Genomic DNA, 22,553 nt, shown 5'->3' on the forward strand with positions numbered 1-22,553 from the left:
GTTTGACTGGATTTTAACAGATTTTGCCAGGCCCACAGAATATTGTGTTCTATTGCTATAAAAACATGGAAACTACCAAAAGAAAGATTAGAGTCTCTTCTTTCATCAGAGAGAAAAAAAAGAGCTTTATTTGTAGCTGTTTCCGTTTTGCAGCAATTAGCATTAGAATAGAGATAAGTTGCATCATTATTCACAAATCTGGTAAAGAGCCTTTTTTTGCAGCATGGCCCTGATTGATCTCGTATACTCTGCTGGCCACTTTTGTAGTAACAATTGCTTCAAGTGTTCTCTTCAGTTCAGAGGCTGCATCAAAACCTTCTGTATGCTCTAGCATTTAAAAAAAAAAAAAAACATGTATAAATACATTTTTAAAACCATGGCAATATTTAAAATTGAATTTGTGAGCAAATGAGTTGAGAACCGCACTGAGCCGTCTTCTCTCTCTTAGTTGCGTTCGGCACTGGACAAGGTGGACGAGCTGGAGTCCAACAACAGTCACCTCAATAAGCGACTGGAGAAGATGAAGTCCAGCCGCGGCATGGCTCAGACGCCGTAGCGAACGCCGTCGCGCTCGCCGCCGCGCTCGCCGTGCGCCGCCTCTCGCCGTGTCCGGTAAGAAACCGGGAAGCTGCTTTTTGAGCGCAAGCTCCAACATGAAGGACGATGATGAAGAGTCGCTCGCCTCCCAGACGCTCTCCTTGCCTTTTTTTTGTTCACCGTAGCGTCGCGTTCAACTCTTGTTGAGTGAATGAGTGTGTGTGCGCGCTTTCCGCGTGTCTTTGTCGATGAAAGTGCACATTTCCGAGTGTTTTTATCTTTTTTTGCTCACTTTGCATTTCAACGCCAAACTATTTAGACGATACTGAAGAAATGTGACAACCGGGACTCAAAGCCGTGAAGACGTCAAAAGACACTGGGGGCAGGTGCTGCTTCACTGTTTACAAAAAAAGAAAAGAAAAAAAAAAGCTTTAATTATGAACGCGTCATACAAAACGAGTTATCTTTGTGCAATAAAGTGTCAAAACTTTTGCTGCAATTTTGCCATTGACTCTCGCGTGTATGTTTTATCGGCACCCAAGAAGTTCCTTATTATTTATTAGCGTCCTAAGGTAAGGTATATATTTATATTTAAATAATGAAGCAAAATGCAACAGGAAGTCAGCCATTTTTGTTTGAAGCAGTCCTTTTGCTTGAATTTCATTTGTACTTGATTACAAAGTTAGAAATATCAGCTCCAGCCGCAGTGATGGGAAAATGAAGCTTCTTAAAGCACTTGCAATCTTTTTCGACTCCTCTAGATGGCACTCGTGGGTTCAAAGATGCAATGGAAATGTAATCCATTTTCATTGCGCTCGCCTTTATCTTTAAACCAAGAGCACCATCTAGAGGAGTTAAAAAAATATCGCAAGTGCTTCATGAAGCTTCATTTTCCCATCATTAGCGGCAGGCAGCAGTTTCCATAATCAACATGAAACTGGGAGGACAGATTTGTCATAAAAAGCACCCATGTTGAAAAGTACACAGGAAGCGCGCCATTTTGGTTTGAAGCAGCAAATTCCAGGGCGCATACTTTCCACCAATCAGAAGCAGGCAGATGGTGACACCAAACTGTCAAGCTTTTTTTCTTTTTTTTTCTTTTTTACTGTTGATAACTTTTGAAAATCTACCGAAGTTGAATCGCACTTAATGGCGTAAAATCACTCTGAGGTCATCTGCGGGCTTGATGAGCAGCCGCAGAACGTCCGCTCCCGGATCCGCTGAATCATGCGGCGGCCGTAAAAGTCCCGGTGCTCTGGCGGCAGTTCGTCAAGACAGCGCAGCGCCCTCTCCAGGGCTTGAAGGGCACGGCTCGCCGCCACGGGGTCTTTGTTGCCGTACGGGTCCTTTTTGTCGTAGCTGTCGGCCGGCAGCTGGCGCCAGAACACGTTGACGCCCACGCCGAACTGTAGCGCCAGGGTGTTGTGGAACCACAGGGCTGGAAAAATGAACAGCAAAAAAATAATTTTGCAGCAGTCCAGGGTGTGAGAATTTTGAGAAAGGCTGCGGCTCACCCGCAACCCTCGTGAGGACAAGCTCTGTTTTACCAGGAATGAAGAGCAGATCTCCAGGCTCCAGCACACATTCGTATCTCACTGCCTTCACAAAGTCTGGATACAAGTTCACGTCCGGCGAGTCAATTTCCAAGACCTCGGATTTGTCACCTAAAAAAGGGAGAATGTCAACCGAACGATATCAGATCATCTTGTTGATTTTTGTTTGTAATCCAAAACAGAACAGAGCCAGTAAACCCCCCCCCCCCCCCCCCCCCAAATGGCTGCTCCAAACCAAAATGGCAGACTTGCTGTTTAATTTCAGGGATGGGTCTTTAACTTTGAAATCAAAAAAATGCCCACTTGTCTCGGATGCAAGCTGCTGATTGAAGCTCATTTGGGAAAAATTCCTTTGTAGGAGTTTTTTTTTTTTTGACACGGGACCATCTCATCGTGTCCATCAATAAAACTGATCTTGCGAGCACATTTTTCCTAACTTTCCAAATGAATACCTCAATAAATGTTTTTTTTTTTAACAGGTCTTAAAATATAAAATCCAAATGTATTGAACATAACATTTTCAAATACAACTTAACTGTACTGTAGTGATTTTTTTTCACGTACCACTAGAGGGAGCCCACACACCACACCTACTTACACCCTAACCAGAAAGCATTAAAGCTTTTCTGATTGAAAAAAAAAAAAAAAAGACTTAAAACCAAATGATGTGCTATAATTGTCTGATATATTAGACTTTGGAACTCTATTTTTATTTATCTGGTCTCTTGAACTATTTGGAAATAAAAAATATATAACTGAAAAAAATAATAATGATAAAAGATTTGTGCACATACCATTTTTTTTATCAACAATGCATAAAGTGTCATCTTTTGGGATCATAGTAAAGCTCTGTTCTCAAAAGGAAATAATTAACAGAATTTTAAATAAAGTTTTCAAGTGATTTGACAGGTGATTCTCGGTGGCATATGACAACTTGGGTCGAACCCTTCTGGTATGGGGGAGATGCTGGGTTTTGGGGACACTGAAATTGAATATTAAATTCATTTGATGAACTTATATACGTTTTAGAAATAGTGACATCAACTTCTAAAGTATATTTTAAAATCTCATGTTACCCCCCTTGGAGTGGCTTCACGTGCCCCCATTTGAGAACCACTGAGCGAGAGCAATGGAAATCATCACGTTGTATAGCGGAGTACTCGCCTGTCAAATAGAGGTGCAGTGCGTCCTGTGGGCTGTAGAGGACCACCCGCTTCGTCCCCGTTACCTGAGCCAGAATGTTATCCATCACCTGGAAAGGTTGAGGTTGAGAATGTTAAAACGGCAAAAGGTGACTTTCCCGCCTGGCTGCCGCGCTCACGTCGTAGTGCGTCCACAGCTGCAGCCGGCGGGAGCTGATGCGGAATACGCTGGAGAAGAATTGACCGGGCTCAAAGAAGTTTGGGATGTGAAAGTCCTCAGCGAGCTCGGGGAACTGTTTATGCAGGTCTGCTGCTTCCTGGGAAAGGATGACAATGAGGCACATCACATGCAAGCTGATTGGTCCAGTTAGGCGCCATCTTCTCTCCGGTTAATATTTGGTAGAAATTGGTCAAAATGGCCGTGACGATGAAAATGGCCAAATGACCCTAAAATGGTTTGCTTGAAAATGGCAAACTTCCAGTGACTTAGGATAACCGGTATCGCTTTGTGAGATCTGATGGAACGTTATTTATTTTCTGGATACCTTTCGGACGTCTTCTCCCAGGGACCGAAGGTAATAGCTCTCGTCCTGGGAATGAGATTTAAGATTTTAGAAAGCGCACGTGCTCGTCACATGACAAGCGCGTGTATCCAGATGTACCTCGCACAAGAAGAAATCCGCGTGTTTCTCCTCAGACGTCCTCTTCACAAACTGGTCAAACGGAAGAGTCCTGCCGTCCACATTGAGCCTTTTGACAATTGTGTTTGTGTTGTTGTTATGAGGAAATGATGATCAAGCCCACCTGTACACAAAGTTTTTTTGAAGAAAGTTCATCTGTGGCACGCTGGAGACGTGGATCTTCACCTCCTTGCCGGCTCCCTTCTGGGCGAGATACTCCACCGTCCATTTCTCCATGCAGGGACCCAGACACACTCCTCGCAGCACGGCAGGTTTACGCTGAGGTGGGGATCAATATTCAAATGTTTATTCCGTGACGTTTTGTGCATTAGTGGATGTGTGCTACAATGCTAAAAAAAAAAAAATCATTTTGAGATAGAATGCTAACAATTCGGCTTTCATTCTTTTGAGTGTATTTGTTTAGCACTTCAATTATTATTTAAATGCTAGTGTATTGCAAGAACTGTCATGATTAATTGACGATCAATAAATTAACTATTTTGATCGAGTTAATAAAATTGTCCAAATACTCTGATTTCAGCCTTTCAACGGTAAACATGATCTGATGATTTTTGCAGCATATCTTTTGTGTTTAATCAAAATAACCTAGTTGAACGTGAATCAGCCTCAAACGTAAAAATATCAAACTAGTCAGTTTCAAAAAAGATTGGCGAGTACCATCACTCCATCTCGTGTGACATTGTTTCATATTATCATTTGGTTTAACTATTAAACAATACCCACCCACCCCAAAAAATATATATAATAATAATCAGTTTATAAACAGTAATTAAAAAAATATTTGCAGTAAACTTTTATTTACAATATAATGTCCAATTTTTGAATTAATCACTAGACTAATCGATTAAACAATTCAATAAATGAAGCCTTGAAGGGGGGGGGGGCATCAATAAGCATGTTATTACAGGTCATGTAGTCGGATTCTACTTGAAATTAAAATCTGATCAGTTGATGTGCAAGCAGCATGTTTGAGTGAAGTTGAAAATATTACCTGTGGATATATCTGTCGGAGAAAAACATCCCTGCCCACTTCAGTGAACACTGGAACCGATATTTTCTTCTGAGTCGTCATTTGAACAAAAAGTCAAGTCAAGTTTATTTATAAAGCTCTTAATCACACAATAGTCTCAAAGGGCTTCAGATGGCCACACAAAATATTAACGACATCCCCTGATCGAACCACAAGAGGGCAAGGAAAAACTGAAGAAGAAGAAAATTTAACAAATGGCATGTACAAGACAAGGCAATGTTTTTGTGTCACATTTGGAATGTTCCGACAGCAACAAAAGTTCCTTCTATGTTCTACCAACAACAAAACTTCCTCATTGTACAAAAACATTCTTAGTGGTGTACCGTAAAATTTCGTTTGCACCTGCATTTATATGAATTCAAGTTATTAAATTAAGTAACTTGCTCAATATGTTTGTTGACCGATAAACCCAAATATTTAAAACAATAACATGCGGAAAATACAAAAAGACGGACAGGAAATATGGTGTCGCATTTCGAATATTCTGGAAGAAACAACAAGCGACAATAAGATCCTCTGCTTCAAAGCGGACTTTAGAATAACTTGTAAATCTGAATTAATTAAAATTGTACGAAGAAAAATTATATATTCAAACAAATGTCTAAACGTGCCGGCCAACCGAGAAAACCTATTATTTAAAAACAATAACCGAGCGAAACAAATTGACGGACCGGAAATCCGCCTAAACAAGATGGCGCTCTTCATATTAAGAAATTGTTGTAAATTGACGTCGTTACGCGGCTTTAGTCGCGTTTCAAACTACGAAAGTGTCCGCCTAAGGCGGTGTATAAAATCCCAATTATGTGTCCTACCTCCCGCTCGGGGCGGAGAAGTGGTGGCGCTGCGGTCGTACAGTTCCCAACGCGACGAACGAAAACCCCATCAGCAGGTGGTGGTCGTCGGTATCCCGAACCCGTTCATTTGGCTCCGAAAGCGATTCTACTACTTTCTCATCAGATCCTATTTTGATTCCGAGTTCAACATAGAAGACTTTACGGAAGGTGCTAAACAGGTTCGTATGATTTGTATTACATCTCTTGATTCTTGTATGTGTCTCAAGACCACCATGACGTCACACACAGTTCTGGAGGCAATGTTGATTTGATTAAATTTGACCAAGGGGGGACGTAAATGGATTATGTCAGCCCAAAAGATGCTGATTTACATTGCGTTAAAACTAAGTCAGTGGTGATAGTCACTGTCAGTCATATTCCATCTGTTGTTTTGTTTTGTTGTTCTAATATCATGCAAAGGGTTATTATATCGTTTTCCTGTGTGTTTTTTTGTTGACAGGCTTTCTGCCATGTTTCTAAGATGCTGTCCCAGTGTCAGTTTGCTGCTCTCGAGGGACTTGTGGCCAGTGACGTAAGTATGAAGCAACACTTTTACAGCAAGAACTCTTACTTATTTGGGATGTCAGACCCGGGAGGAAAAGGGTAGATTAATGCTAAGAAATCATGTAAAACAACTTATATTGACTTGTGGAAATTAGTTAGTTATTATAAGCACTTGGGTTGTTGTTTTTTTACTTTGGGGTCTTTGTTATTGTATGGCTAGTTTTTAGTGCAGCACTTTGTATGCAGCGACGGTTGTTAATTCAAAGTGCTTTTTAAAAATAACTGCTACTTTGATATACAAGGGGCAGCAACAGACACAGGAGTGTGCAACAATACTCAATACGCACATATTCTATCTGCTCTGTGGAAACAACACAGATTAGTGAAGATCGGCCCTTTCCTTGAGGAACCCACCAGTCTTCCACATGTATGTTTGAAAAGGTAGTCTCTTTTTACATTTTTGGGTCAGTTGATCGGAAAGCTGGAAGAGAAGTGCAACCTTCTCCCGCCGAACTACAAGACGGCGCTGTCCGCTCTGCCTGACGAGCTCATGTCCACCATGCCGGGCGACGTGGGAATCTACTACGATGACAAGGGTCAGCACGTAAACCAATCAAATCTATGATTTTCAGCTTCTGTCGCAAACACAAACAAATGTCTAAATACTCAATGCAATACTTTTTTTTTAGCTTTAAATATAGCTAACCGCATCTGCCAATGTAGTATCTCAAGTTTCAATCATCCTGATTTAAGAAATAAACGACTTGTATGTTCTCTAAATTCTGCTATATTCATGCTTCGAAATGCGGTTTTCTGCATTTGACGTGTTACCGCCATGTTTGTCCACCAGGGAGAAGGTTTGTGAGTATTTTGATGCGTTTCTGGTACCTGACCAGCGCAAGCCTGCCCGACGACACTCTGGAGGGAACTCGTATCTTCCAGATGGCCATCGGAAGAGAGGACGAGGCGGCGCAGAGCAAAAGGCTGCTCACCGCTAACTATGAGTGAGTGTCAAAAACCGTGATGATCACGGGGACGCTTTATGTTCCACACCCACCTTGCGGTTGCTTCAAATCACTTATAACTTCCTACTGTACATTTTACAGATTTCAGAGGGAGTTTACCAAAGGAGTGGCGCCAGACTGGACCATTACGCGGATAGAGCACTACAAGCTTTTAGATTGAGGCACAATGAAGGAAAATTCTGTGGAAATTCCTCAAAAAAAACCTGAACTTGAAAGAATGAATCCAAAACGCACTGCGGAATGTCTGCAGGATTTGGATTGTAAACATGTTCTACGAGAATGAGTATATGTAGTTTCCACCTGTAAAGGGAATCTGTTAATTTAACCTTTAAAAAAATGTGTGTGTGCTAACAGTCAAATTTTGTTGGCCCTTATGTCAAGTCATTTTTTGGGATAATTTTTTAATACTTGTTCTAGAAGTGTGTTGATAAGTGATTTCCATTTCCACCCATAAAAGCATAGCCTTGAAATCAGCATTGTGAAATATCAATACACTAGTTGGTCTTGACACATTAGTATTTTTGATCACCTACAAGATTTTGTAGGGATTGTATGTTTCAGTTGGTTCAACTGTTGAATCTCGTGGCTGAATCGAGTTCGCTGTCTCACTGGAAAACAAACATGAAAACTCATTGGTTGATTCAGTTTAATCGAGAGTTTTGAGTCCAGTTTGCAGATGGCAATTATGAAATGAATCGGGTACTGACTCAAGTTCGCGGGCGCATGGAAAACACGGCAAACTAACTCCAGATTAATGTGGTTCTACCGACTCAAAGCAGCGAGTTGAATCAGGTGATGGCTCATCGGTCAATCTCATTTGTTTAAAATAATAAATAACTGGTGGTTAAACAAACTGGTTGGTGGCTGCTGTATTATTTACACATGCTATGATGATGATGATTAAATATAATCAGTGGTCGTGGTATGTACTGTAGACAAGCATACCAAATTACTTAAGCGGACGAGACCAGAAAGCGAAAGACTTGCTGATCGTCAACTTAATTATGGTGCGCTCACCTATTTTTGACAAAAACAAGTTGTTCCTTAATACATCAGTGTATGCTTATATATTAAACATACAGGCACCAAAAAACACGATTTTTTTAATATTCGTTTTTATTGTGAAATACTGTAATTATATGGCAGTAAAAAAAAATGCTGTTTATGTGTGAACGAGAGGCTTCAATTTGGTACACTTAGTAGGTTGTCGTTTTAAGAAATTCAGTTGCACTGACATGACGACTGTTTGCGGGCAATATCATTTGACACACTCAATATGGCGGACACGTTTACGTATTATCAGCAACGGGCCTACCCAGAGAGGGGTTTTACTTTGATGTCTTCCAAAACGCGCATTTATGATTTTTTTTAATGTTAGTATTTTATAACTATACAACATCTTAGAACGCTTTGTGACGTTTATTTGCCTCACTGTCTCTCTCTCTCTCACACAAGGAAAAAGCGAAACGGCGCTGTTCGTAACTGCAAAAATTAGTACTAGCGCCACCAACAGCACCGGAGGTCTCTGCGATTAAAAATAACGACACAACTTTTTTCTTTCTTTTTTTAATGTCCTGTCAACTTTTTTCTTTCTTTTTTTAATGTCCTGTCCTGTATATTATTTTTAATGTCTTAACGTAATTATTGGCTTCGTCGCCGGTAAAATAAAAACAAAGCAACAGTAAAACATGGGCAGATTTCCAAGTGCATAACGAGAAGACTTCCTGAATATAAAGTGCACAGAAAACGAAAGTCTCAAAGACAGAAACGTGCACATGGTGAATGACACCGAAAGGGAGAGCAGATCAGGTAATTACGAGCACACTACAGCTACTAATTCCGGATGGCAAGCTGATTCTCGCATTGAAAATGTATTTGAATTGAAAACAAAACACGACAATTCTCACTCAGGGTGTGCAGAATGAGCCAGTGGAAGCAAATTCAGCAGCTGGAGATGAGACTCCTCGAGCAAGTGGACTATTTGTATGATGAACATTTTCCAATGGACATCAGGCAGGGTCTCGCCATTTGGATTGAGGATCAGGATTGGTGAGTAAGAGAGAAACAAAAGTTTTAATGTTTTCTAGAGAACAAAGCAGTAGTGTGTATTTTTCGTTTTCAGGAAAAGAGACTAAAAATTGTACAGTATATCTTTAAGAAGTTGGAGGGGGAAATCAAGAAAATATATTTGCTTGAGAAAAGTCCCACATTTTTTATATATATATATAGGGAAATAAATTAGAGAGTGGTATATATATAAAATTTCGAGAAATAGTCATATAAATTTGAGACGAATTATTGTAAATATATTTACATTGGATGGAAGGGACTTTTCTGAAAACATGCTAATTTTAATATTTTCAATAGTTTCATATTCTGTTTCGCAGGTCATATATATGTTTTTTATGGAGTGCCCCAGGTGAACATTTTTTGTCGCTTATGCAGTGTGCCAATCACATTTTCTCAACCATACACAGCAGACGGGTTTTCTCCCGAGTGTGCGCAACCCCTATAAATGAAAATGTCACTTTTCAATTTGTCCAAGTTTCCGCAGCGTTTGTGTTCTACCCGTCTTGTTTTTTGACACACTGCATATCCCACATTAAAACGTGACGAGGGACATGTCTTTTCTAGGGACACGGCCGCTGACAACGACTCCATGGCGGCCGTCCTGTTCTCCAACCTGTTGTCCCAGCTGGAGCTGGCGCTTTCTCAGGAGCAAAACTTCCTGCAGAGACACAACATGAAGATCATACAGCAGCAATTACAGGTAAGGGCCGCTTTATGTTTGTGAGTGGAGAGTTGAGAGGAAAAGGAAGTGAAGGTTGGTTTTGTGTTTGGATACGTCGTTGAGCTTTTGTTTGCCTTGTTGCGTGAGATTTAAAACAAACTGGTTGCACTCTGGATTTCTTAGATCATATGAGTCATGTTCCATATGCACATGTACTTCTTATTACATCACTTTTTCAGGAACAGCAATTACCGCTACTCTATGTTTAGGGTGTGTGTATTGTCTGGAAGTGCTGTAAACTAATGGTAAATGGCATTGCACTTGTATAACAAGTTTCCTCGTTAAGCACTTGACATAAACACACTGATGGCGCACTATCAGGGCTTCACTATTTTGCTCAAAGGCACTTTGACAATGTCAAGGGTCGGGGATTTGAACCTCTGGATTGGAAGACGTCCATGTTGCTCCCATCCTGATATTTTCATTAACTCCATTACTAACCCTTTCAATTAATATTTAGCAGAGTTGTTGATCGACTTATGCAACATTTGTATTAAATATTTGGAACTCGTATGTTAATTCTGCAAAAATATAACATAGAAAATATAAACATATTTCTAGAAAATACATGTTTTTTTCCTTAAAAATGTGCAACTTTCCCAAAAAGTTTTCTCCTCCCCCGCACCGACAAAATAAAAATAATTAAGAAAACAGTTTTTTTCCTCTCCAAAATATACTCATCTTTACCCCAAATAAATTTATAACTTTATCCCCAATGAAGTCTGGCTTAAAAAAAAATGCAACTTTTTCCTTGAAAATACTGGACAATTAAAAAAAAATCAAAATTATGCAAATTTTTTACAAATAAACATGAGAGGTTTTCTGAGAAAATAAACATATTTTTAATTACAGTACAGGAATTATATTTGAAAAATGCATTGTTAAATTTGTAGTGTACTATTCTCTCTTCTTTTTTTTTATTTTATTTGATGACTAAACATGCAGTGGATTATTTTGAACATGAACAAACCGGACGCAAACGTTTTGTAGGTGACATCTGCAAAGAGCCAGTCGCATACAAAAAAAAAACCTTATCACAAAAGATTTTGTACTTACCTCAGTGGTGAGAATGAGAATACATTCAAACCTGGGTGCGAGGAGAAGTTTGCTCTCAGGTCTGCAGAAGTAAGAGACTTTTTTTTTTCTTTCTTTTTCCCCCAAGTTGATTTGACCAGTGACGAATGCTCGCTCCTCTGCTGTCTGACTCCATAGATGAAATATGCCAGCAACCCGGCGGCCATGGCCAGCGTGATCTCCAACTGCCTCAAAGAAGAACGACGCATCCTCTCCATGGCTTGCATGCAGCAGCAGGTTTGTGTGTGGAATTTCTCCACCGTCATCCCCCTGACGTGAACATTATTGAGAACCACCGGAGCGTCCGTATAAAGGAGACCATTCAAAACAGTTTCCAGTTGCCTGTGACATTCTTTCATCAAAATACCACAACGAGCACGACATACGGCAAAAGTATTAGCGACCGCAATCCCCTGACCTCAACCCTATCAAGTGGAGCTTAATTTAGAATAGACATTTATTTGTCTGGTCCTTCCGAGAAAAACAGAAATTCATGCTTTTAAAGCAGGCTTCTCCAAGGAAAGATCTATAAGGGCTATAAGGAGATGTTTTGGGGGGGTTCAAATTGGGATTATTTTTTTTTTACTTTTTTTTTTTTAACAGGTACCACTGGAGAAATCACTGGAAAATTTGGTGACCCTTGAGAGGCAAAAGAACATGGACCAAAGAATAGGGATGATCTGGACAAATGTGCAGGTAGCGACGAGTATCCATGTTCTGAATTATTGAACTGTGTCTCCTGTAAAAATGAAGCCAAAACGGTGAATTCTGCGCAGATGATGGACCAGGGAGTCAAATACATCGAGAACTTGCAGGACGATTTTGATTTCCGCTACAAGACCCTGCAGTCTCGAGGTCGGTCGGGTGTGCGCTCAAAAAGCAGAGAAGCGCGAGGCTTCCTGCCGTCCTTCCTACCGTGTTGTGTTGATGTGTCGCAGATCCTTCGGAGAGGAACTCTGACTTCATGAAACAGGAAGTAACAAGACTACAGGAAATACTCAACAGACTTGACTTCAAACGGAAGGTACAGTATTTGGCTGAATGTTGTCATTAACACTTTTTTTAAACGTCAGAAGCCTGTTTCCGGGGCTGGGGGGGGGGGGCATTTCCACCAGTGGCTTTTTATTTTATTTTATTTTTTCAATTTACTCCAGTGTTTTTTGTTTTGTTTTTTATGTTAGAAACCTGTTTCCGCCAGTGGAAAAATAAATAAATACAGTCAGAAGCCATTTAGTGGCTTATTATTTTATTTTTTAAATTTCCACCAGTGTTTTTTTTTTTTCATGTTAGAAACCTGTTTCCGCCAGTGGAAAAATAAATAAATACAGTCAGAAGCCATTTAGTGGCTTATTATTTTATTTTTTAAATTTCCACCAGTGTTTTTTTTTTTTCATGTTAAAAACCTGTTTCCGCCAGTGGGGGAAAAAAATACCGTCAGAAGCCCTTTAATGGCATATTATTTTATTTATTTTTATTTCCACCAGTGTTTTTTTTTTCTAGCCAGTTTCTGCCAGTGGGGGTGGGGGTGGGGGTGGGGGTGTCCTAAACTTGTTTCCAGCAGTGGATTTTTATTTATTAAAAAAAAAAAAAAAAGTTAGAATCCCATTTTCGACATTTATTTATTTATTTAATGTAAAAAGCCCATTTCCTCCAGTGCTTTATATATTTTTTAACATTTTTCTTTAAATAGATCATTATCCAACAGTCACAATCGAAAACACAGAAATATGTGAAGTGAGTGACCCATTTTCAATGTATAAGTCGACCCTAGTGAGGATAAGCGCTTCGGAAAATGGATGGACGGAAGTTGACAGAAAAAAACTAAAAAACGACTGAAAACTTTTTTTTTTTTTAAGTTTCCAGCTGGAGGGTTAATTTCATGCACTCATTCCTGTTGGAACTACTCCTGCTAGGAGATTTTGTCCAAGATGGCCGCCGTCATCCAGGAGATTGACGACCTGATGAATTCTCAGCTCAATGTCGAGCTTCAGGACTGGAAACGCAAACAGCAAATGGCCGCCATCGGGAGTCCGGCGCTCAGCAGCCTCGACCAGCTGCAGAATTGGTAATTGAGATTGATGAGGATGAAATGCTCGTAGTGTGATCGTATCGGCGGAGGCCATGCAGATCGTTTGCCACATAGTATAAGAGGAGAGGAAAGTTTACAACAAAATCCTGGCACATAAACCCTATAGAGAATGCATTTGCCCAGCGAAAGAGAATGCAATCCAAAAATGCAATTTCTCGCCGTGCCGGTTCAGGTTCACTCAGACGGCGCAGAGTCTGTTCCAGGTGAAGCGGCAGCTGGACAAGCTCGGGGAGCTGGTCTTGAAAGTCACCTACGAGAGCGACCCCATCCCCATCCAGAAGCCGCAGATGGAGGAGCGCGTTAAATATCTCATCCGTCACATCATCAAGAGGTGCGCGTGCGCTCGACGCTCGGCCGCGGCGATATTTTCGAATGACATCAATGTTGCGTCTGCCGCCGCCGTCCGCAGCTCGTTTGTGGTGGAGAAGCAGCCTTGCATGCTGACGCATCCGCAGAGAACTCTCGTCATCAAGACCAAAATGCAATTCGCCACTAAAATCAAGTAAGTTTGCCGGTTTGGTCTGAAAATGTTTGATGAGATTCCGAAACCGGTCCCGTCCCTGAAAGCTCAGCCATTTTTGAAAGCGTGCATCCTGGTAAAGTTTGTGTAGGTATTGACCCTCACATTAGCCCCCCTGGAAAGTTAGGAGAAAAAAAAAAGGCTCATTGTTAGAGTAACAGGACGTTTGCTGGTTATAACAACAAGATTCACGAAAAACTCAAGTTAGTCATTTTGGTTCGAAGTCGCACCGTGGCGTGGAGAATGACAAAACTCACAACACCCCCGTGGGAAATTTGAATAGCATTAAGCAGCAGTTTTAGTAATCAACCTGAAATTTGGGGCTGGTTTGTAGCTGTTGTTGTTATTTTTTATTTATTTATTTTTCAAGAAAATAAAATAAAAATAAAAAAAAGAGACCCCAAAACTTCAACGGCATATTAGAGCATATATAATTGTATTTTTTTTTCAGAAGAGGGGTAATATTCTGAGAGAAAAACTTTTTATAAAGTTTATAAAGTGGAAAATTTGCGAGAAAAAACTTATGAGAAATACACGTATCGTTCCACTCGGATTGTTCCACTCTGATGTTTGTGCCGATACTTTTCGGTCGGGTTTTCAAATAATGAGATGGTAATTGCTTCAGCAGAGATGAATCATATCATGTTTGACGCGTTGGATACGGCCAGCGACAAAGACGCCTCGCTTTGCGAAAGAGCCACACCCTGACGATCAAGCATTTAAGTTAATTTGTTAAAATGTATATTTACTTTAATGTTTCCAGAAATTTTTTTTGCACATTCATAAAAATATAGTTTTTTTTTTTGTACAAGTCGCTAAGTTGATGTGTGGAATCTGCTCCTTTCCGTCATTCACTTGCATTGACCTACGGTTTGCTAGCTTCTGATTGGTTAGTGTTAGTCAGCTGATTGGGGATCAGGAAGTATTTACCACATATTTGCCACTTTATAAACTCTCAAATTTGTGATTTTTTTCTTGAAATATTCCCCTTCAGCCCCCCCCCCCCCACCCCATACGCGAATTAACTGATCATCCCAAAATTTCGTGGACATTTGTGTCATAACAGGATGAACGACCCACGCTTGACATTGAACAGGAAGTCGGCCATTTTGATTTGAAACCAAATTCCAGGCCTTGTACTTGGATGAAATCCTACTCGGTAATAAAGCCGCAGTGCATTTGTCAATTGTGAAGCTGTTTTTTGCATGCGGCATGGCTTCAAAGTGGATGTGGGGGGGGTCGCGAGGCCCCGCCCATCAGCTGTATTTACTCTGTTTCTACGAAACGAATGTTTCTTGTTCATGCGCGTTTGTCATCACTTTAGGCTCCTGGTTAAACTCCCATCAGTTGATTATCGGATAAAAGTGAAAACAACATTTGACAAGTGAGTATTTTTTTTTCTTCTTCTTCTGTGCTAATGTTCGAGAAAATGGTCTGAAAACTGTTTTTGTGTGTGTGTGCGTCTATTTAGGGGACTCCCTCCTGGCAGAGTGTGAGTACAGAAAAACCTCAATACAGGAAGTTCTGCTGTTGTTTGCAGAGTACAAGGAAGTTAGCATTAAATGTCCGCCCATACATATTGTACCTTTTTTTAAGCGAGACTATGACATTTCCGTTCATGGTAGTAATCCGACCTCATTTGCATACAGCACACAACAATTAAGGATACATTTGACTTCATTTTGAACCTTAGAAACCGTCAGTTTTTCATCATGAACAATTCCAGTAAATTCATGGATATTGAGGACTACTCCAATGGTTGCCTTTCAGCGGAATTTAAATATGGGGTATGTTTTTTTTTTTTTTTTTTTAAATAGTCACAGTACATGCTGCTCAGTTGCCCGTTTGTCGTATCAACGCATGTTTGTCTTGACCTTGAACTTTTGAATTACAACAGCTGTCGGAGAAGAAAAACGGAAATTCCACAAAGGGCAACGAGGTAAATACCAATATTTTACTGATCACAAATATTTGTTTCTGTTTGTCTGTCTACTTACTTGCATACAAAAACAATTCGTCGGTGCCGAGCGGAATCCTCCCAGCTCCAAAATCACTACTTTTAAAGAAAAATAGAGGGGGGGGGGGACGCTGTATACATTATTGCTATCATATACCATTGCATGCCAACATGGACCCAAAGTCATAATCTACCACTCATTTATTAAGACGTTCAGTTCTGTCACTATCGAATATTTTTAGAATCGATGAATCTATGGATTATTCAATCGATTAATCAACTAATCGGATTCATTTTAATCTTACATTAAAGTGTATTACAAAAGCATTTTTTTTCCCGATTACGGTTTATTAACCAGTGATTGGTGTTTATTTCGTACTTTGTATTCGTATAGTGATAAAATAAAATAAAAAATGGTGGGCTTGATATTGTACCATTTTACCGGTTTGGTCATTGTTTTCCAAGGTAAAAATAAATGTTTGCAAATGTCTTATTTTCATTAAACACAAAAGATAATCGGTCTTCTTTCATAATGGACAACAGAAATGAGTAAACAATTACTGTTGACGTGCTGAAATCAGAGAATTTGGACAATTTAAAATTAACTCATTCACTCTCAGCCATTTTTACTGAAGCAACCCCCTTCGCTCCCGGCTGTTTGACTGGATTTTGACAGATTTTTCAAGGCCCACAGAATATTGTTCTATTGCTATAAAAACATGGAACCCACCAAAAGAAAGATTAGAGTCAGGGGAAAAAAAGCTTTATTTGTATCTGTTTCCATTTTGCAGCAATTTGCATTACAATATAGCTTCACCATTATTCACAAATCTATTTTGAATTGTGAGTAATTGAGGGTTTTTTTTTCAACATGGCCCGGGTTGATCTCTTATACTCTGCTGGCTGTTTTTGTAATAACTACCGTCGCTTTAAGCGACCTCTTCAGTTCAGAGGCTGTATCAAAGCCTTCTGTATGCTCTAGCTTAAAAAGCAACAAAAAACGTATACATATGTCTGGGTATATTTATATTTATTATTAAAATAGTTATCGATTAATTAGAAAATTGATTACTTGTCGATTAATCAATGAATTTTGACAGCGTTTAAGAAATTTAACCCGTCATCCAAATGCAGCAAAATTGTTTGACAAAATAGATTACCGCAAAAAAAGAAATGGTGGCCAAAACACAGTCATTGAAAAGAAGATGCTTTAAGATGTAGAACTAAGAAATGTATGAGAAAACTGGTCAGTTCATTCACTTTTTTTTATTTTTTTTCAATTGTCACAAATGTGCCATATTTACCGACACATCCCTGAAGTGCGAACGTAGCCTTAGACTGACGAGCGATGCCATAAATAAAACAATAAGTTGACGAGGCAATGCAGTTGGCGGAAATGAATCTGTAGGCGGCGACATAATGCCACACGCTTCCCGCAGAGTGAGGAAGAGGCGGAGTTTTACGAGCCTTCTCGGGCGGTTCAAGTGCCCAAGAGAGTTAATAGATTCGTTCTCAAGCTCATTTCAACGCTAAATTGGTTAACGACGAACCGGAGTAACAGATGATGCGAGTCCATACCGGTCTTATCAATTGGAGAAAAAATATGAAATGACCATATTTGGACATGTAGGACTTCCACCCGACGACAAAAAACAAAAAGCCGGCCAATAATGTTACGTCACATGATGTTGTTTATATTTCAGAGTCTGCTTTCTGTAACGGAAGAACTTCACTCTCTCAGTTTTGAGGCAAACTTTACAATGCATGGCCTTGACATCGAATTAGAGGTAAGCGCCGATGTCTGTGAAACACAATGATGTCGGTAATTGCTCGCCAACGCCCGTAAATGCTTCCAGACGTGCTCCCTGCCGCTGGTGGTCATTTCCAACGGCAGTCAGATCCCGGCTTCTTGGGCCTCCGTCATGTGGTACAACCTTTTGAACACCGAGCCCATGGTCAGCAATTTTCTTCCTCTCTTATCCTAAAAAAAAAAAGTGGACACGATATGCGCGGGTTTCAGTTTTTTTTTTTTTTGTTTTTTTGCACCATATGCAAATGATTTCGCATATGACTGATGTCGGCAAACTCTTGTGCGTTGGCGCAGAACTTGTCTTTCTTCGGCAGCCCGCTGCGAGCCACGTGGGCTCAACTCTCGGAGGTTCTCAGCTGGCAGTTCGCCACCAACTCCACTCGAGGCCTCAACGAGGAGCAGCTCAACATGTTGGGGGAGAAACTTCTCGGTACGATTGGCCGGCCATTTTCGCGGAAGCAACGCCCTTCGCTCCCCCGGGGCCGTTTTTCCTGGATTTTCACTGATTTTGCAAGGCCCACGCAAATATTGTGTTCTATTGTTATAAAACAAAAGAAAGATTAGAGTCAGGAAAAAAAGTATATTTGTATCTGGTTCCGTTTTGCAGCAATTAGCATTAGAATATATTTAAGACATTTCCGAATGAACAATACTGAGCTCTTAAAAAAAAATAAAAAATAAAAATAAAAAAAAATAAAAATAAAAAGAATATATTTAAGTTTCATCATTCCTTGTGAAAACGCTGTCAAAAAGAGCTTGTTGCAACATGGCCCTGCCTGATCTCTTATACTCTGCTGCCACCTCCCAGGCCGTTTTGGGGAATAACTACCATTGCTTTAAGCGACCTCTTCATGTCAGAAGCGGCATCAAAGCCTTCTGTCTGCTCTTACATAAAAAAAAAACGTGTAAACACGTTTTTGGGAGGGTAGTAAAAAGTGTTCAATAATGTTTTTACACGTTTTGGGGGATTTGAATGAGTTCATATTAAAACCAACAAAGTGTTTGAGGATTTGCACATTTTCACTGGCTTTTTTTGTTTTGTTTTCTCAAATGTTTCTAGGTCAACACTTCAGCAATAGTGACCAAATTAGCTGGTCCAAGTTTTCAAAGGTAAGTTTGAAAAAAAAAAAACTTCTGATCAAAGTCAGTCAAGTCGATTATCGTGCGTCTCGAAAAGATGGTCCTTCGAAATATCCTGTCGTGTTTTGGTTTGTCGAGAGTGATTTCTAACCACCCAATCCTCTTGGATCCAAATTCGTTCGTTGACGTGGTTTTGCTGAAGGTTGCGCGAACGGCGGCGATTGTAGTGCCGGCGGCGATTGTCGTGCCGGCGGCGATTGTAGTGCCGGCGGCGATTGTCGTGCCGGCGGCTCAACTGTAGTTATTTCGACGTCCAAAGCGAGCAGCAACACACGAGTTGCACCAGACTGCGTTATTATCACGTGGCGTGTGAAAGTTACAATAAATCAGCTTTGGAAGACGAGCGCAACACAGGAAGCGCTTTTTGTTAACTCGTCGCTAACTACACATTTTTGATATTTGTAAGTGTGATGTATTTATTTTTTTATCGTTTCTTCTCCCAGGAGAATATTCCAGGCAAGCAATTCAGTTTCTGGATATGGCTGGACTCCATCTTGGAATTGATCAGGAAGCACTTGCTGCCTGTGTGGAATAAAAAGTGAGTTGGTGGCTTTGTGAGGTCTGATTTTGTAACCATTTTCAAGCTTCTGATCACCTTTTTAAACCTCGAAGCTTTTAGCTCAATTGAAGGAAGTTTTTTTTCCCATTTAATTTGTCTCTCATTGTCGGTTTTCAGTGTAATTTAAATTTTAGGCTCCACTGAACAACAACAACAAAAATGATGGTTTAACCTTTTTTTTGTTACGGCTCAGCTGTCCGTAAAATACAAACAAACTAGGGGTGTGAAAATGACTGAGTTAATTTAAAGTTCCGTTAGCGCCACTCATTTTTTGAACGCACGATTAATGACCGCCCCTTACTTGGAAAGAATTAAAACATTTCCAGAATTTTACCAGTGACTTCATGTTAAAGATTCGATAGCTTTTAATATAAAAAGAAATTGCACTGAGTTGTCACCAATGTCTTACAAATGCAATTATGCCATCTAGTGGCAGAAAAATCACCTCAACACAAATCAATATCACACTTACAGTACAGTACAACTTCAAAAAATTTATAAATTGTTATGAAATTAATGTATCAATGACTAAAAGATGCAGCCATATTTATACTAGTTTAAAAAAAAATCCCACTATTATATTAATAGGAGTATGAAACTTAGGGGGGAAAAAACATTGTACATTTAGAACAGATATCAAATTCGCGATTAATGGTGAGTCATGCGATTTAATTACAATAAAAAATGTTCATCACCTGACACTTCTAAAACAAAGAAAAAACCAACCTACTCGGTGCTTATTTGGGTAGATGACCTTTTAGGAGAGAATGTCTGCTTCGCACCAAAACGGCCGGCTTCCTTTCCGATTTCGCGCTTGACTTTTGTATAGACATGCCCGTCAAATTTCATGATAATATGCGAAGCTAGCGTTAGGAGCTGTACACTACTGAGAGATTTCACCCCAAATGACCAATTCAAACCAAAATGGCTGACTACCTGTTTCAAATATTTGGTCCTTGAAACTTTTTCATGTGCCTGACATGTTCACCCAATTTTGCGCTTTGTTATCGTGGGTTCATTTTTTTCTAACTTTTCCCGCGGGGCACTGGGAGGAAGGAGGAGATTTACCCAAAATGGCTGCTTCAAACCAAAATGGTGCACCTTCTGTTCAGTTTTAGCACCGCAATTGGTGAAATTGGTGTCGGGGGGGGCAAATTTTTCTGCCACGGGGTGGCACTACTGAAGAACCCATATTTGTTTTTCTCTCCCTGTCCATGTAGCTACATCATGGGTTTTGTGAGTAAAGAGATGGAGCGCGCTCTGTTGCGCGGGAAAGAGTCGGGCACTTTCCTGCTGCGCTTCAGCGAGAGCCATCTTGGAGGAATCACCTTCACTTGGGTGCAGCACAGCGACGACGGCGACGACAACGGTGACCGCCCTGAACGCACCGAACCGGCTGTGCAAACTTTGTATTTACTCATCTTTTTTCTTTTTCTTTTTTTGCAACAGGGGAGCCGACGTTCAACTCCGTGGAGCCGTACACCAAAAGCCGACTGAACGCGCTCCACTTTCCCGACATCATCCGGGACTACAAAATGATCTCAGACGGGGCCGTCCCGAAGAACCCGCTCAAGTTCCTCTATCCGGACATCCCGAAAGACGAGGCCTTTGGGCAACTTTACAACAATTTGCCAAGCAAAGGCACGAGCTCCAATCCTTTTGTTTTTCCCACCGCAAGACTTTTGTTTGCTTGATGTGAATCAAATTGTCATTTCTTGTCATTGTTTTCAATTTTCCAGTTTATCCGTACATACCGTCCACCCTGATCCCCTGCTCTGAAATGCGGTGAGTTCATAACTCATGCAAATGTATATTTTTTAGCCCTCATGTTATGTTGCGGGTCAAATGGACCCATTTCATCATTAACTCATTTGCTCCCAAAAACGTATAAATATGTTCTATTTGAATGTTCTACAGAATATTGTGTTCTATCTATCCATCCATCCATTTTCTGTACCGCTTGTCCTCACAAGGGTCGCGGGGGTTGCTGGAGCCTATCCCAGCTGGCTTCGGGCAGTAGGCGGGGTACACCCTCTATTGCTATAAAAACAAAAGAAAGATTAGAGTCTCTTCTTTCATCAGGAAAATGTTTTATATTTGTATGTTTCCGTTTTGCCACAATTAGCATTAGAACAGAGCTTAGGTTTCATCATTCCGAGTGAAAACACTGCGGAAAAGAGCTTGTTGCAACATGACCCTGGCTGGTCTCTTATACTCTGCTGCCACCTGCTGGCCGTTTTTGTAATAACTACCATTGCTTCAAGCATCAAGGTGGTATTTAAAAAAAAAAAAAAAAAACACGCAACAGTAACAGGAAGGTTAAGAGAAGCCTACTGAAAATGCATCGGTCTCTCTCCTGCAGCAGCTCGCATGTGAGGCCCCCGTCACCTCCTTGTGTTTCGCCCGAGCCGCCGATGACCCCGGGAGAGTTTGACATGCTCAACCAGACCCTCTGCTTCGACATGGATGTTGTGAGTTTGAATGTGCTCGGTTGACATTTACTTCTCATCTTCTTGTTCCTCTGCACGCAATTGTGTTTGTCACGCTTAAACATGATGTTGCTCTTTATTTCCCAGATGGATCCTCCATATTCAGACTAAAGCTGGATTCAAATCAAAGAAAGGCGACTCCCGGAATCGGATGCCAGCCAATAAAATGCGCTTATGTAATAGTTTGATATGCATTTTGGTTGTGTTTATATTTTGGATTGTAGTGAATTGTATGTTGCAGTGGGCAAATAAAGACAAAATGACACAGAATTCAGTACGTTTATAAGCATTTATTACAGCTCGTTGGCTCCACCATTGCTCCCGAGAGTGGGTATGTTAAGAAATCACCAAACACAAATACACCACGTAATTTTCAGAATTGAACTCTGGCTAAGTCATTGAATGACAAACTCACAAAAAAAAAATTTTTTTGCCTTATAAATGCTTAAGATAGCAGCAAAGACTGACGAAAACTCCTCAACTCACATAAACTTCCTTGAAACCAGATGGCGCCAAAGCAATTTTGTTAAAAAAACAATTGTGGTTTGTCTGTATGTGTCCTATGATTGAAATGGGGTCCAGTCGAGGGTGCACCCACCGACTATCACGCCCCAAACCTTCGGTCGTGACTATGAAATCGATATCATCTGTATCATTTGTCTATAACATTTTCATCATAACATTGTATCCTTCTTAACATAAAAGAAAATAAATGTAGATAAACTTACAAGAAATACATGTTTTGTTTTTTTAAATCTGCCACAGAAAAGTTTTGAAGTGCATCATTTTTACGGGAATA

The 22,553-nt window shown here is 40.3% G+C and overlaps 4 protein-coding genes across 7 annotated transcripts in view; 3 read left to right on the forward strand and 1 right to left on the reverse strand.

Moving 5' to 3' along the window:
* lrrfip1a (leucine rich repeat (in FLII) interacting protein 1a) overlaps window positions 1–1,028 on the forward strand; it is a 32,891-nt gene extending 31,863 nt beyond the window's left edge. Inside the window, exon 25 of the mRNA XM_086090685.1 lies at window positions 449–1,028. Coding sequence (XP_085946811.1) covers window positions 449–556 — 108 coding nt within the window. The 3' untranslated portion in view covers window positions 557–1,028. The remainder of the gene's footprint in view (window positions 1–448) is intronic.
* Window positions 98–5,194, reverse strand: tyw5 (tRNA-yW synthesizing protein 5). 2 transcript variants are annotated; one of them, XM_086090687.1, is made up of 8 exons: window positions 4,925–5,194; window positions 4,037–4,191; window positions 3,895–3,945; window positions 3,778–3,822; window positions 3,412–3,549; window positions 3,255–3,342; window positions 2,085–2,201; window positions 98–1,975 (listed from the first exon to the last, which is right to left on the reverse strand). In XM_086090687.1, the coding sequence occupies exons 2-8, from the start codon at window positions 4,139–4,141 to the stop codon at window positions 1,698–1,700; spliced, it is 822 nt and encodes a 273-aa protein (XP_085946813.1). In that variant the 5' UTR covers window positions 4,142–4,191; window positions 4,925–5,194; the 3' UTR covers window positions 98–1,697. The 2 variants fall into 2 exon arrangements, with proteins under 2 accessions (XP_085946813.1, XP_085946812.1); XM_086090686.1 differs by having other exon boundaries at window positions 106–1,975; window positions 3,895–3,964.
* A 246-nt stretch (window positions 5,195–5,440) lies between these two features.
* Window positions 5,441–8,178, forward strand: maip1 (matrix AAA peptidase interacting protein 1). The gene is made up of 5 exons (XM_086090688.1): window positions 5,441–5,975; window positions 6,257–6,328; window positions 6,770–6,896; window positions 7,151–7,304; window positions 7,407–8,178. Exons 1-5 carry the CDS (start codon window positions 5,655–5,657, stop codon window positions 7,483–7,485), a joined length of 753 nt encoding a protein of 250 aa, XP_085946814.1. The 5' UTR covers window positions 5,441–5,654; the 3' UTR covers window positions 7,486–8,178.
* A 705-nt stretch (window positions 8,179–8,883) lies between these two features.
* stat4 (signal transducer and activator of transcription 4) lies at window positions 8,884–22,024 on the forward strand. 3 transcript variants are annotated; one of them, XM_086090827.1, is made up of 24 exons: window positions 8,884–9,134; window positions 9,237–9,374; window positions 9,960–10,095; window positions 11,329–11,427; window positions 11,794–11,886; window positions 11,967–12,045; window positions 12,129–12,214; window positions 13,104–13,255; window positions 13,452–13,610; window positions 13,689–13,781; window positions 15,124–15,183; window positions 15,271–15,291; window positions 15,493–15,586; window positions 15,697–15,738; window positions 17,460–17,543; window positions 17,613–17,711; window positions 17,861–17,996; window positions 18,627–18,676; window positions 19,150–19,244; window positions 20,486–20,634; window positions 20,715–20,906; window positions 21,005–21,050; window positions 21,631–21,736; window positions 21,842–22,024. In XM_086090827.1, exons 2-24 carry the CDS (start codon window positions 9,247–9,249, stop codon window positions 21,863–21,865), a joined length of 2,223 nt encoding a protein of 740 aa, XP_085946953.1. In that variant the 5' UTR covers window positions 8,884–9,134; window positions 9,237–9,246; the 3' UTR covers window positions 21,866–22,024. The 3 variants fall into 3 exon arrangements, with proteins under 3 accessions (XP_085946953.1, XP_085946954.1, XP_085946951.1); XM_086090825.1 differs by having other exon boundaries at window positions 8,885–9,134; window positions 21,628–21,736; XM_086090828.1 differs by lacking the exons at window positions 21,631–21,736; window positions 21,842–22,024 and having other exon boundaries at window positions 21,005–21,054.
* Window positions 22,025–22,553: the final 529 nt, after the last annotated feature.

Source organism: Leptonotus elevatus, chromosome 12 (genome assembly GCF_054856555.1).
Source record: "Leptonotus elevatus isolate MCC_2025b chromosome 12, RoL_Lele_1.0, whole genome shotgun sequence".
NCBI classification, from domain to species: domain Eukaryota; kingdom Metazoa; phylum Chordata; class Actinopteri; order Syngnathiformes; family Syngnathidae; genus Leptonotus; species Leptonotus elevatus.